Source organism: Varroa destructor, unplaced genomic scaffold (genome assembly GCF_002443255.2).
Source record: "Varroa destructor unplaced genomic scaffold, Vdes_3.0 BEIS01000002.1, whole genome shotgun sequence".
In the NCBI taxonomy this organism is placed as follows: domain Eukaryota; kingdom Metazoa; phylum Arthropoda; class Arachnida; order Mesostigmata; family Varroidae; genus Varroa; species Varroa destructor.
Genome location: NW_019211455.1, coordinates 13,971,876 through 13,986,537, shown reverse-complemented (window position 1 = coordinate 13,986,537; position 14,662 = coordinate 13,971,876). Strand labels below are relative to the sequence as shown.

Here is a 14,662-nt window from a genome sequence, read left to right as displayed (position 1 = left end):
TATAAAGACGACTGACTCGCCGGACAGCCGGTAAAGGAGTGGTGAAGAAAGTGATAAAACCAAGTTATCCTCTGGCAGCAGAGTCGAAGTGGCGAGCTTAGTGGCGAGCTTTAAGAAGAGCGAGTTAAGTTTTTTCAAAAGAAAGGTTTTCTGCTGTCTTTTTTTTTTGCTTTCAGCCACGGTCAACGCTTGATCGTGTTCTAATGAATTTCCTAAAGATTCTTTTGAAACTGTACTTTACTTCTGAATCGCCGAAATAACAGTTCGTTTTATCTTGACTTGGTATAAACAGGAAGAAAAAGTAAAAAAAAAAAAACTACTATTCTTACCTTTATTTTTTTCACCTTTAGAATGACTTTTTTCATTATTAACAGTGGCTATACGATGATGCGTTTTGTCCCATCGCATATACTAAACTATGTAAAACTGTTAGCGATACTCAAATCAGTTGGACTCCGATACAGTGATAGATCGAGTGCATGAATGGCGTAACATGATTATTTTCGACTTAGCATGACAAATTGTTAACTGTAGAACTGACTATTCACAATATAGAAGAATATGGAAGAAGCTTACCGATATCTCCCTGTGAAAACATGTTCAAATATTTTAGCGTTGTCCACAGTGGCGACTAGCAAATATGTTTTTATCATATATAAAAATATACAATAACCATAATAATCGAGAAACAATAAGTGCCGATCTTTTTTTAATCAAGTTGAAAGCAAACAACAACAGAGTAAGCTGTTGTACTACTTTCGTATTTGTGTGTTCTTCACACGGCTTGTGTCAATAACTTTCCATTGTAGTAGATAGATACTTGAAACCAACAGTTCTCATTTTGACGCTTCTTATTATCGTTTTACTATGCGAACGTGCTGAAGTCATTGCAATGGCAAACGTACCGTCACCGTATCGCTATTGGCCTTTGCGTGTCACACCATCGTGGCAACGTATCCTAGGACAACAATGCAACAGAGTCCTGGCATTGTTGCTGCCTCTAATAAAAAATCGTCACAGACCTAAAACGTTTTCAACGACGTCAACTTTACAACATGCCTGTAATGGTCTAATAGATTTGTATATGGGCAGCCAATCGTATGCTTGCGTATTGCTGTTTTTCATCGTAATAATAGTAACGGCAGCTGCCACTATGGTATCGCTGTTGATTACGGCCGCGGTAGTACGAAGACGCTGCCCCGTTGTTACGTTAGGTTGTTAGACTGGCTGCAGCGCTCTTTTCTACGCTCTTATCTCTGTTTATACCCGGATCGGTCTTGAAAATAACAGACATAAGACTCATCGTAGTTGTGTTGGCCGACGCCCGCCTTCAAAAAGTTTTGTCGACAGTGAATCAGAGCTGTCAGCTAGCTACTCGCTGGTAGTTGACAACCTGACTAGCGGCAACGTGGTATACTAGTGCTTATCAACCAGTCTGGCTGTTTATGCAGTAGCCAGGCTACATTGGGCTGGTCAAGATAAATCCCAGATACGGCGAGGATTTGAACAAACGCAGTAACGGCGAGCAATTCAAGGGTGAATGGCCGGAATGATGCGACTGCAAAAGAAGCTTTGCAAGAAAAGAACGATTTCAAATTCGTAACGAACGAGTGAGCGACTATTTTTTGACGGTCTGGCAAATTTGTTAGCTTTCTGGATTCGTTCCAGTTAGATGACTAACCGCGATTTAAACAGGTTGTACGTCGCGGGTTCATCGATATTGATGCTGTACTGCCCGTAAATGCCTGCCCGTAAATGTTTGTGTGTGAGCGCACGTAAGGCATGCCGGTCTGCTAGGACATACGATGAACAAAGCAGAAGATTCATGCGGGGACAATAGCGGTAGATATAGCTTTTTAGTATAGGCCGTCCTGGGGACGACAACGTCCGCTATTACGACGATCGCCGTTAAGGCCATTCAACTGTGGACTTCGCTAGTAGATCGGCCAGTATGCCGAATTGTCTGCGCACTACCTCCACGGTACCGATCGACACGCACTAAATCGATTCTGAATTTTGTTCTAGGCTACATTATATCTGTGGTAATTATAAGCACTGAGTAGTGATTCTTGGTCCACAACTGTGCCTGTAGTCAACTACGTAGCGGATCAGCTAGATAACACATACCGAGGGTCAATATCATTAAACGTAATGAATATGTGGAAAACGAGCAAAATCGATAGCCGAATCATTGCCGAATATGACGCACTGAATAACCAACAACTAGCGTGACAGGTAAGGCCTATACAATACGACACGAACAGTAACAACATAAACGAATCAACCTCACCGTAATAGGTGAACATCACAAGTGTCTTCCCGATGCCAGTAAATAGTTGCTATTAAAACTGGGCTAACTACTGATATGTCATTCTGTACGGTTTAGACATTGCGCTGTGTCAGATTGCAATGGCGAGCCATATTGCTTCGTTATCCAAGACAGCTAATAGCGGGCAAACGCTTTAATCCGTGCGGTTTCTCTGGAGAAACCAGGGGTTGGGGATGACGCCAACCAGTCTCTGCTGTGTGGCACTCGTCATGAGTTGGACAGCGTCCGCATAAAACAGACAAACACATAAAAACAAAAAGAAAAGTATCACCAGGGAGAAGGCACAGCCATAATCTTGTTCATCAACTTTGATCGGATCTATGGCTTGCGCAGGACTAAACATATACTGTAAGAAGGTAACAACAGCCCGTCGGAGTAAGAAGCCATGCTATTTTCTCAGATATTAATTGAACGAGATACAATAGACATTTCTCCTATGCTACTTGCAGTGTGTACGGTGTAGCTGTAAAAGAGAGGAAGCTGTCTCTGGCTTTGTCCATCGATCCGAAATCGGGTAAAGATTGCAGATGCTGCTAACCGACCCCTAAGTCTTTATTTAAGGACTGACTTCAATACAGTAGTGATGGCATTGAGATGTTCGACAAAAAGTAATTGGTTTTATGTGTTAGGATTTAGTATAGTGGTAGGGAAAAGTATCACCTTCAACAGATACGAGCTTTACAGCGAAAGAAGAATCGTTCGAGCTGAAGTGTCTAGATTGGATATCATATTATTCACTAGTGAAAATGTTGATCTCTTGATCTAATACAGCGGGATTTTTAGGCGCTTCTCGGGAAACCGCAGATTTATGCGGTCCGAACGAATCCGCCTGGTCACACACTCCTGAACCTTGCCAGTTTAAAACGTTTTCAGAGCCAATCAACTAGTCGAATTCTGCCGCGCAATTCTCAAGCGGAGCTTTTACAAGAGGCAATTTTCGCGTGTCTATCAAACAATACACAAATGAAAAAAGAGACATTGCCGACTCCAGCCTTCAGCCAGAGCTCGCCCACTCCCAAACATCTTCACATCGACAACAGCTGTAGCAATATGAACAGATTTTTTGCGAAAGCACAAACCGCGTTTGACATACCCTATGCTTAACTTCAGGAAAGACCCGTTCAGGGCTGAACACATATGAATGTATTTGAAATCAATAGCAACATAGCGGGGAGCCATGTGAATGCATCTTGAATACCGTACGAAACATATGAACGTCCGACTGCAAGGTGGTTCTCTCGGTTTTTTGCGGTACTGAAGTCGAGCTAGCAAGAATTGTATATCTTTTATTTACTCATTGTAGTAATTTCGCTATCGCTATACGAAGCGCAATGAAAAATACCTTTAAATAATGCGAAAAGTATTGTAGGTAAAAAGAATAGTTCAAGTGCCGCACGACGCGCTATGATCAGCGTGCAACATAAACTAACTAGAGTGTGGTAATGGTGCTCCATCATAACAATAAAAACAAAGCTTGAAGATTAAATAATAGTCATGTCTACGATTAAATAGGCACCTGGTAGGCTGCATATCGTTTGTGTTGCACCTGTGTGGCCGCCCGCCTTTAGCCCCCGTCGGTTTTTCGTGTGCGCGTCTAATCCTTTTCGTCAGATGCTGGACGGCAACTTGTCCTGACCAGCTGATAAAACCGATTTGGTGTTTTTGTTTCCTTTTGATATATTGTATTAACGAAAAACCTCGACACGACAGGTTGTCATGTTAAATGCCATTGACGCACGTGGATAGTACAAACAAAATCCCCGACAAACAGGTATCAGCGGCTCAGCTTCCAACGGAGCTTACAACACCGACGATTACCGCGAGTCTGATGCGGCCATTTTGCACACATTTATGAAGGGATAGACAGATCATTGCTACTACATATCGATAATGTATCACAACAAATCGACCCAGCACCTGGCCGTAGACTCAATAGAGCTTGCTTATTTAGAACTACCTTATTGGTACAACTGAAACGGACCACATCATCTATCGCATCTAGTTTTTCTTCAGTGCTCAGTTGTGTTTTCTGTTCCGCATTGTCTCTATTTTGATCACTCACTGCCTGTCTATGCTTTACGAGTTTCTCTCGAACCAAAAATACATCATTAGCAACGAGTGAGACGTCGAATAGTACCGCAATTACTGTGCCAAAGCACGGCCCGTGCGTTGAATTAAAGGATGACTGTATCGATGGCATAGACAGCGAAGGCAAAAATATCTAAGGCCTGTCTCGGCCTCTTTCTTTTTCCCTCTATTCCACGCGTTGAGACGAGTGTCGTTTCGCGTGAAGATGATACGCAGTCGACTAGCTGGACGAGAGCCGGCAGCTCAACCAAGTTGCCGGCTCACAACAACTTAACCCTGAGCTATGCACCTACACAGACAGGCGAAAAGGTTTTATTAACAGAATCAGAGCGCTGCTTGCGACCCACCGGCAATGGCAGATAGCCAGTCACAGCTGAAACAGTGACAGCTGAAGTGTCCCCATGTTAGCACGAGCAGAAATTATGTCTTTCGAGTAGTTCGATTCGATTGTTGTCTCCATCGATAGAAATAAGGAGCAATGAAACAACAACGATTAGGCTCCGCGTATAAGAATAACGGACAACAAATGCCTGCCTGGTCGGACTCGACGGCGATCAGTCGCCAACCGCTAAGGGCCGTCGACAACCGTCACTTGCCAACCAGCGATTGGAATTAACAAGTGGCGACCAACATTGCTCCAATACATTGTTATGCAGGTCAGCACACAAGCAACGTTTAGGGGATTACGAGGTCGAGTAAGTGGATGGAAGGCGAAAGAATGTACGCGGTTATCATTCGCTTACCTCTCAAGAATTTGAGGTCTTGTATATACCACAAGCAGCAGTTCATTGTGGACCATTTAATTGTTGCGATTTGTGTTCCGAAAATAATACTACGACTAATAATAATGAGAATAATATTATGGTGTTTCCACACCACAACTGTTGGATAAAGACAGAGTCCAAGTACTACGAATCAACATTATCTGTAAGCAAAATGATAAAAGTAATTGATTGGTGGTGGATTGTTTGCCGAAGGGTGAGTGACGCTGCGCCAATCGCCTGCGTGTGGTATCAGTTAATATCATGTTTGGGAAAGTAAGCCGGCGAAAGTGAAGCTGTAACACATCATGCGCCCAAATCTGGCGGACATGGGCTCATGATCGGTTAGCAGTTTTACAGTCAACGGCAACTGTCCGCTTTTCTATCCGTTATAGTCACTTCTGCGAGCCATCTCTGATCTCATACGAAGTTGATTTGTCTTGCTGGTTGCGTGTCGATTAATCATAGTTGATATTTTTACTAGCCAGTATCAACAACTGGCATGGCGGTGGCTCGAATCTACAGGAATGAATATGTCTGTCGGCTCATTCCCTCCCCCGCCTATCAATATGTTTGCCAAACGATCAATGGCTACACTATAAGACGGCCGGTGTGGACACTGAAATAATGTCTAACAACTAATAATTATACTAGAGTCCTCTTACGATTAAACTTGCGGAGATGAGAGCGTTGCCGATAGTGGCGCTCGTATCGACAGGTCATCAACGAATGATGATTGTCATTTTTCGTCCCACGTAGAAACAACAGACAACGTAAGAACCTAATATGAAACTGGAAGGTTTGAGATTGTCTTTTCACTGGCGTCGTAGCAAATTGAATCTATAAACGAAGTGTTTCAATTTTGATTGATTCATGGTAATCCGAAATATGTTAACCGCAACGAATGACTGTATGAACAACTAAAGCTAAAAGATACGCAAATACTAATTGGAATGAAAAACTATAAGCAGCTATTCCTTTACTAGTTGTAAAGACGTCGAAGATAGCCAATTACGTGTGGCACGTTATGAATAGATGCAAGACAGTAACTAAACTGCTTCAACGGTTACTGTGATTATAAGAGCTAGCTGACGACCTAGCTTTTGACGCAGTACTATCGAAAACCTAGAAGTTCCACTCTCTGTGAGCAGGATTTACTTTTAGGCGAGTGCATGGAGTAGTCTATTTGGACCGATAAATGGCCAGATCCTTATCATCTACAACAATAATAGTGACGGTTCGTCTTCGTGCCGTGTAAATTAACATGCAAGATTGAACTATGGGCCTTTATTATATGTGTGTGTGTGTGTTTTTGGCGCAGATGCCTCAGTATACTTCCAAGTTGCCATCGAAGCGAGAAACGTCCTGGCTTTTAGAATATCGGAATGGTACTAGAAGATAGAATAGATTCGTTTTATTTAGTAGGATAAAACAACTGAGAAACTCTCAAGAACATCTTATGAAAGAAAAAAAACAGATGTCCAATACCAGTGTTATTATTATTATTAGTCACGTTTTCACGATAAAAAGCTTTTCTTACCTTGATGTCCTGGTGCACGGAAGACGTCCCTCTTGTGAGGCCCGAGTTTATTGATGCAAAGCACTAATACAAGGAGGGGACCCGGGATATCCCCATGTGCTCGACACGTATCTTCTAATGCACAGCCAAACTTCACCCTGGAATAACAAATATTACAATGTGCAATACTTTAATCGAATATCTTCAATGAACCAGATAACGCAGAAATAAACGTATCAGCCAAAGTACTAGCAATTTCATTACCATACTCCAATTAGAGAAAAAGTATTGAAATATAGCGATTTAACCTTAGGAGCTTGTTTTTAGAGAAAGTGTTGAAACATAGCAATTTAACCTTAGGAGCTTGTGTCAAGTTATATGCTGGGTTTGGCCCTTTTAGCTGCAGCGAATTTGCTCCCTGTGAATACACTACACTCTGTGGGGTACTAACAAAACTCCCACGATTTGCATTACAGCATCCCTCTCGGAATGATTAAGAATATTATATACAGTATCTGTCGAGTACGACTACTGGCGGGCCCTCTGGCTCGATTCGACTGGCAGGTCCGTAACAGCTAAAGGGAACTTGGCAGGCCAATAGAACTTATCCAAATAGATTCATATAGCATTGGGCTATCAATGAAAGTAAATCTGTTGTTTGATTGTCATGTCCCTTAAGTTCCCTGATCCTTAGTTTCAGTTTGTAGTCTAGATGCTGTTAGTACTCTTACAGTTGTCAGATTTGTGACTGTATAAAAACGAACGTATGATCTGTAAGTTGAATCTCGTCTGCCAAGTTCTATGACTGATGTGGCCATCTACATCTAACGTCCAGGACGTAGTAACCATAATTAACTACGACTGTATAACGCATCGCCCAATAATAAAAACGGCGTAGATCAGCATGTCTAATTCGCCGATGTCACGCTTACAGGAGACACGTACATGCCGGTATTGAGACACAGTCATAGGGTCAAGTGTCTACTTCCTAATAACAATATTAACACTTAAAATAAAAATTGCGCAAATTATTAATTGGCCATACAGATAAAATCAACTGTATAATGATATGCATGAAATCATGGAACTCTTTCCAAATAAAAGCACTCATGGTTCGTTTGTACAGTTACTCATTTGGAAGTTTTGCAGTTGAGACTGAACTGTGACAAAAACACTACCGCAAATACGAATATGGAAACGAGACAGTCGTTACATTACAGGAACTACAGTGATTACATTTTTGTTGTGTCAATGCTGAGTGAAACCGACGGGACGTGATCCATGTATCTATATTGCTTAAAAGGCCTCTGATTTCTTAGTGCCTATATACCCTACCTTTAAACTTATGATTTTATGTAAACTGCAATACTCCCCTTACCAATACCATTACTTCTGTTCAAAAAATGACAGGACGCCATAATGTTCATTGGTTTGTCCGGGTAGCTGGCCCTACCCGGCTTCGAGGCCTAAAAACTCAAAAACAGATTTTCTTTGAGATTTCTTTCTAGTTTAGAATACAACGCTGGCAAATGAAATCGGCGAAAACTTAATGGAAAAATGAAACACTAGAAATCAGTGGTCGTTCAGTGTAACGATCCTGTATTAGATCTTGTCCTCCCATTCAGTTACGCGATCATCTTTGCCCATTTGTTAGTTTGCGCTTTTTGATGGCTTCTTGATGCGGTGTCGGCAGAGACCGCTATATAGCCGTCAGCATCAGCTGCCCAACGTGGAATGATGAAAGCCGGATCCCCTAATAGCCACTATTTTACATACACAGCGTTTTTAGGCGTCTAGACGATTTCTGCTTATTCGCCACTTGGAATCGGCTGTCTTCACCCTGTAACAACAGGACACAGATTGTGCACTGATTTGTGCATATCGGGTTACCAGAGCGTTTACGCCACCCTATTGAAACGGCCATATAAACAGGCAGAACGAATCTACGCGGCCTACATTGACAACTCGTACTGAACCGCTAATCGCACATAAGCCGGTTGCTCCGGGGCCAGCGGCAGTGGCCGGCGGACAACCCAGAACGCGTAACACACAACACACAAACATCCACACTAACTCCCGCACCTCATTGGGGACGAGCACTTCTCGCTTTGCCCGTTGCTATTACTACTGTACTACGGTAGATATGAAATTAGCATGCTTTCGCCTCGACCAGACGTTGCCACCACCGCTTAAAGAGATCGTCGCACATTTGGTCTATTTGGGCAGGACCCGACCCGACCCGGGCGGTACCACATCACACAAAGGTCTCCCTGACTATCCTACATATTGCCAAGGCATAAGAGATAGTCTTACCAATCGTAGGATATACTAGCACCGATAGACGAAAATAGTGAGACCGACTAGTAATCGCTATTACCTAAAGAAGCAGGTTCTGCTTCCTGCAGAAAGCGGGACAGCACGAGCTCGTGAAGAAACCCGCGCAAGACAAGTTCTCCCGTTCAAGTTCAGCCACTGCTACCAGCGTCATCTATGGCTCACTTACGGCACCGCGCACTATCGTTACGTGTTCTGCCAAGCTCAGCGAAGCCATTTGACTGTTAGAACGGAGGTAATGGTGATGGTGACAGCGGAATTGGGTGGAGGAGGCGGCGGCGATGGCCTGAGAAACCCGGTTGTTCGATGTGCCCCAAGCCTTTGTACGAGCACAGCCGATTGGACGTCGCAGGTCGTTTTGTACAAATGCCATTGGCGCGCCTGTAACGCCTAGAACAGCGACGATATTGTGGTTGCTATTGTTGATGATGATTCTCATCACCACTGCCATATGGGCTAAATAAAGATGAAAGAAGAGGTCGGCTGAGACTGCAGTGGCCACGGTAAAGTATGCTGTCCCATTTTATCGGTTACGGTGTCGCCATACCAAACATCGAGGCGCGCGTATGCACACACACACACACATACACACAAAAGACCGGAGGCAGCGGTGCACGCGCCGCAGAACAGCACCGGCAGCGGTGACACTTCAAGTAGGTCTTGAAAAGATCACGAGGTCTCGGTGTTAAGTTTTCTTACATTTAAGTGCTCAACAGTAAGTGTTCGATCCTATCGTGTGGCCGCTTTCGTACCTGTGCCAGCTATCGTAGTATATCGGAGACTGCCTCCGCTTGCAATCTCGCCACCACAGTCTCAAGCTGTGGGTACGAGGAGGGTGCCGCTTTGTCTGTCTGCCTGGTAGACATCTGCGCTAGTTGGGTCTTTGCTATTTATTTTAAGGCTATCACGTTTCGTCTCTCTTTTCCTTATATTTCTTAATCCGTTTACGTGCGCAAAATAATTCTATGAGCATACAATGGCTGTTCATAGTCATCGATTAGTTGTAATCATTGTTATATAATGCAAGACGGGTTTGATTGAATATGGCGGATAGCCTGCGGCCGCCTCCGAGCGACAACTGCAGGACAGAGCTGGTAATAGCGAGTATTACTGAAAACAGAGCCATTTAGACTTGGTGCAAAAACGTCGAAAAGAAAGATTTCACTGAGGCGCGCCAAACCAAGAATCGAGGTTCATGTATGCATCCAGACCTCTATAGTACAATCCAGTGACATAAGCTAGGTCGCACTGGGTCAAGCTAACTGAATGAAAAAACGACGTTTTTATTATTAGCTACAAATAAATAGCTTGGCCTCTAATACTAATATTAATAATAATCGATCTTATATTGTACTCCAATTTCAGCAGCCACATTACATCGGCTAACGTCACAGTTAGCACTTATTTAGGAGTATTCGGTTAGCCCTCAAGACTCAACCCGATTCATCAGTATCAAGCTCGTACGGAGCTTAAGCGAAAAAAAAAAAAACTAAATACCGAACGCAACAATGTTGAGAAAAAGCACTGCAGCAGACATATAACTAGATGGACAATAAGCTCTTCAGCTATATTCCGGAATATTTTCACACCATTTTGTTTTTTTTCACTATTATTGATTGCTGCCTATCTATACCTATATGTACACACACCTATATATAAGATGTCTTTAGAATATTGTGATCTTTGTGTAATACGCATTTCGAGAAATAGCCACGGCCCTTTGCTGTTCGAGAAACTTTGTCTTTTTCCTATTGATTTTTCTCGCTTGATTAGTCCGTTGAGTAAAATAAGCAAACACCTAGTTTCGAAGCAATGCTTGCGTGCGTTTGATTGCTGTGGCGGTAGTGGCGACAGTAGTCGGCATTAGCCGGCGCCGGGGTTGCAGTAACGGCAAATCTCGTCGACAGCTGCACTCGTCTAAACATTAAAGACGTTCGTTCAACACTTCGTAGAAACCCAACGAACAGTAATAAAAATGGGTGTTCGTTGCACAGCAAAGCAACTGTATATCGCCCACATACTATCCGTGGACTTTTCCGTTGTCTGTGGCACGTTAAGGAAGAACGAGGGATGTAATGGGAAGCGAAGCCAATCATATAGAGAAATAGCTATCAGAAGCAATAAGAACGACAGGAGCAGTGACGCCAACGAGGGACTCAATGATCAATTTTCAATTTCGCCATTATGTTCTTGCTTCCTATTCACTGAAATCTGTCATTGTCCGTATACGCTGTTGTATTACATAATCCGATGGTACCGCCTATCGATTTAGCGTATTTTCAGCGGCGTCTTTTGTACAGCTTTACTCGCTACATAAATACAAGCACATTTGTTACGCATACCCATATTCGCAGCGATAAATTTCCCTGAAAGCATTCAGGGGCAACAGATAGGGACAGTATACATAAATGCAAACAGTGTCACGCAAGCCACGAATTAACGAACGCTAGCCTAGCTAGTAAAATTACTAGGACCACAGCGTAACTGTTGGCCTATGTCTGCGGGAAGTCATAAAAAATGAGCCAGTGATCTTCATAATGCATAAAGGCGCGGCTGAGGGAAGATAGCGCAGTGCAGTGGGTCGAATATGCACGTTTGTTCACCCCGTCTAATTGTCAGCGCAGCAGTGCGTAGAAAAGGGGGCCAGGGAAATGTATGCGTTTTGATGACAGTTGCAATGGCTATAGTAGCAGCTGTGTCATAGACATTGTTATCAACAACTAGATCGTTAGCTGGCTGGTGGCGGATGGGCACGCACTCTGTACGTTCAATTGCATAACGTAACCCACTAATAGCGACATGAAAGATCACTCGAAGAGAAAACATCAACAGATGAGCTTGCTATTAATTAACTTCCATATGATACTTTCGTAGTTGAATTGCAAACATGTTGAAGATGATATTTTGTTAATTTTCTCCGACAATTAACCAATTATCAGTGTGTCTATCCCAGCAATTAAAATCACTATCAGCGAGAATGAAGTGAAAAAAAAAAAAAAAAAAAAAGTAGAGTTAGATAACTCTACATGAGCAAGTCGTTGAATTCAACAAGCGATAGTTTAATGCGTCATAGATGCAACGACAAATCGAAAACCGCTAAACTATATGGTGCAGTTAAACTACGATAACTATCCGATGATAATCATCGCCTCAAAGCGCGAGCTGGGACCGTTTGCGACAATATCCATCAACGGATTGCTAACAGGTAGCTGATCCCTGATCAGTCAACCCATCGTACTAGATCGTTGTACCGTTTCAGCCGTCGTCGCTCTACTGCTAGCGAGTATTTCTAGCCCTTCTATCCCGATCTGCCTTTTCTCCCCTTCAAGGTATGCTTTGCAAAATTGCCAATGCCGATGCTAAAATGATTCCGCCAGCACTGGTAATGTTAGTTTCCTTTTTTTTTAAGGAGCGCGACTCGCACCGCCACTCTAGTTTCAGCAGACAAAAGTAAGCAGGTCATAAAGGACAGAGAACAGGCCAAGGAATAGGCGAAAGAGGATTAACCTATAAAAACGTGCATTTGTAGCATACCGTGCAACATGTCACCGTGCCGACATTTCGCGACGCTGACACTTATTATCGTCGCCGACGGAACTGTAGATTTATCGCTGACGACAAACAATGTTCAGTGTCCAGATCCATCACTGGTTTATTAGCGCTGTCAAAAGCATTGGGGTAACAGCATTAGCAGAAGGCTCGGTTATCAATGCTACGTCATTGGTCATGGGAACGCCCAGCGAAGATAGGACAGCCACGATGTCGGCTGATGAAAAATGACGGTAGCATAGCAGCGGTTTCGGATGCAAATCCGAGATATCAATTTGGTTAATGGTCATTGTGCACGATTGCAATGGAGGTATTTGTTGAGAAGAGTATCACGAATGATACTGCTGCCACTACCAGTGAAGATCGGGACAACGGCGTACAACTGATGTTGTAGCCAGTGTAAAAAGTAAATGTTTCCTTTGCTCGCCCTAGAGTACGTTACACATACATTATGGGTGGTAATATGCTTTGCTGCCTGAGAGACTAGGTTAAGATTGGGTAGGACGATGCGCACCGAAAGTGTTTATCTACGTATCGTAAAAAACGATATAATAAATCGTGTGCTTGAACAATTACGTTAATAATTGCTATGCTAATACGTAAATTAGATCGACTAATAACTCGTTCTGTGAAGATACTAATTATATCATAGGATGGTACTTGTTCGTAGAATTTGGTAACTGACAGTTGCGACAAGGGCCGACCACAGGTTTTTCGCAAATGATCTTCAAGCAGATATGTTCTACCGTTAACTAAAGGTCTCTGTCTGCTTAGGTTTTCCTTCCGTAACGCGATATACTTCTAACGGATTTGCCTATCAAAGTTCGGTGTACGTGAGTTATTTCAAGTTCGAAAGTGGGAGTCAATACACTTCGTTGTGCGAATAAAGGGTCCAGCCGAGTGAAGAAACTTTTCCAAACACTTGTTCCTGTTTGTATTTTTTCTTTGCTTTTTGTAACCTACGCAGAGCGGTTACGTTGGCCTAGGTGTAACCTGGTGGACCTACTCACCTTAGCACATGCTGCACATCGTACATTTTGCCGATTAATACATTTTTTTAAATGAATGTTTTTATTTCACCCTTTCCTGTCACTTCTTCGCCTGTTATTTTTCATCGCGAAAGGATAAGAGCCGCGTATCGTGAGTTTTATCTATTGAACGTTATTATTAATGCATCGAAGAGTGTTTTTGCTCGTCTTGTCCTATAAAGTATTAACAAATAGAACGAACAAGACAAAAGCAATATGACCCCGTTGTTCATTGACATGCAACAACCCGGTCTGACGGCATGAAGACGATCAAGGTGTCCCCCCTGTTCCCTTTTTTTTCGTCACTTCCCGACCGAACCGCTGATGGCTCTGTGTATCACCACCAATTGTCTCAGTGTTAAGGGCCGCAGCGGCAGAGAGTGCCACTGTCTGGTAGTCGGATGGCTTCTAATGGTGCGTAAACGTCAAACAGGCAACGACATCGACGCACGATACGCACTTTATCACGCGTTATCATCACAGCACGCATCACGCCACATACAGCGCCATGCAACACATGGCGAGGGTAAAAATAGAGCCGCTTGTCGTCCATCCGTGTCACTCGCTGATACGATAATCATGTCGTAAAAGTGCGAATAACAATAGCAACAATGGATCCTAGCAGGCGCAGCAGCGTCGGGCAGTAACAAAGCATCGAGAATTGAGCAAGAATTAATAATATAACCATAATCAGACCGTGACGTACGTACCCGCGGGTACGGGCTGTATGCTATACGACGAATTCTAGCTAAACTAATCCATTACAGGTGATCCGCTACAAGGAACGAACGAAAGAGATCCGAAAATACAGGAACTGATTGAGAAAGAGATAATTCGAATAAAAAAAATAGTGTTTGTACTGTTCTTCCAGCCACGGTTTCCACTACGGCACCTCAGAAGTTCTTGCCGCATGTGGAACTACGTACGGAACTCATTATGAGCTCGCTCCACAACCAATATATATGTATATATATATATATATATGTATATATATATATATGTATATATATATATATATATATATATATATATTACATATATGATGGCAAGAACT

The 14,662-nt window shown here is 43.0% G+C and overlaps 1 protein-coding gene across 5 annotated transcripts in view; it reads right to left on the bottom strand.

Moving 5' to 3' along the window:
- RhoGAP71E (Rho GTPase activating protein at 71E) overlaps positions 1 to 14,662 on the bottom strand; it is a 71,325-nt gene that overhangs the window by 25,716 nt on the left and 30,947 nt on the right. For all 5 annotated transcript variants that reach the window (XM_022792150.2, XM_086981641.1, XM_022792148.2 and 2 more), the window contains one exon: positions 6,719 to 6,855. In XM_022792150.2, the coding sequence (XP_022647885.1) occupies positions 6,719 to 6,855 (137 nt within the window). The remainder of the gene's footprint in view (positions 1 to 6,718; positions 6,856 to 14,662) is intronic.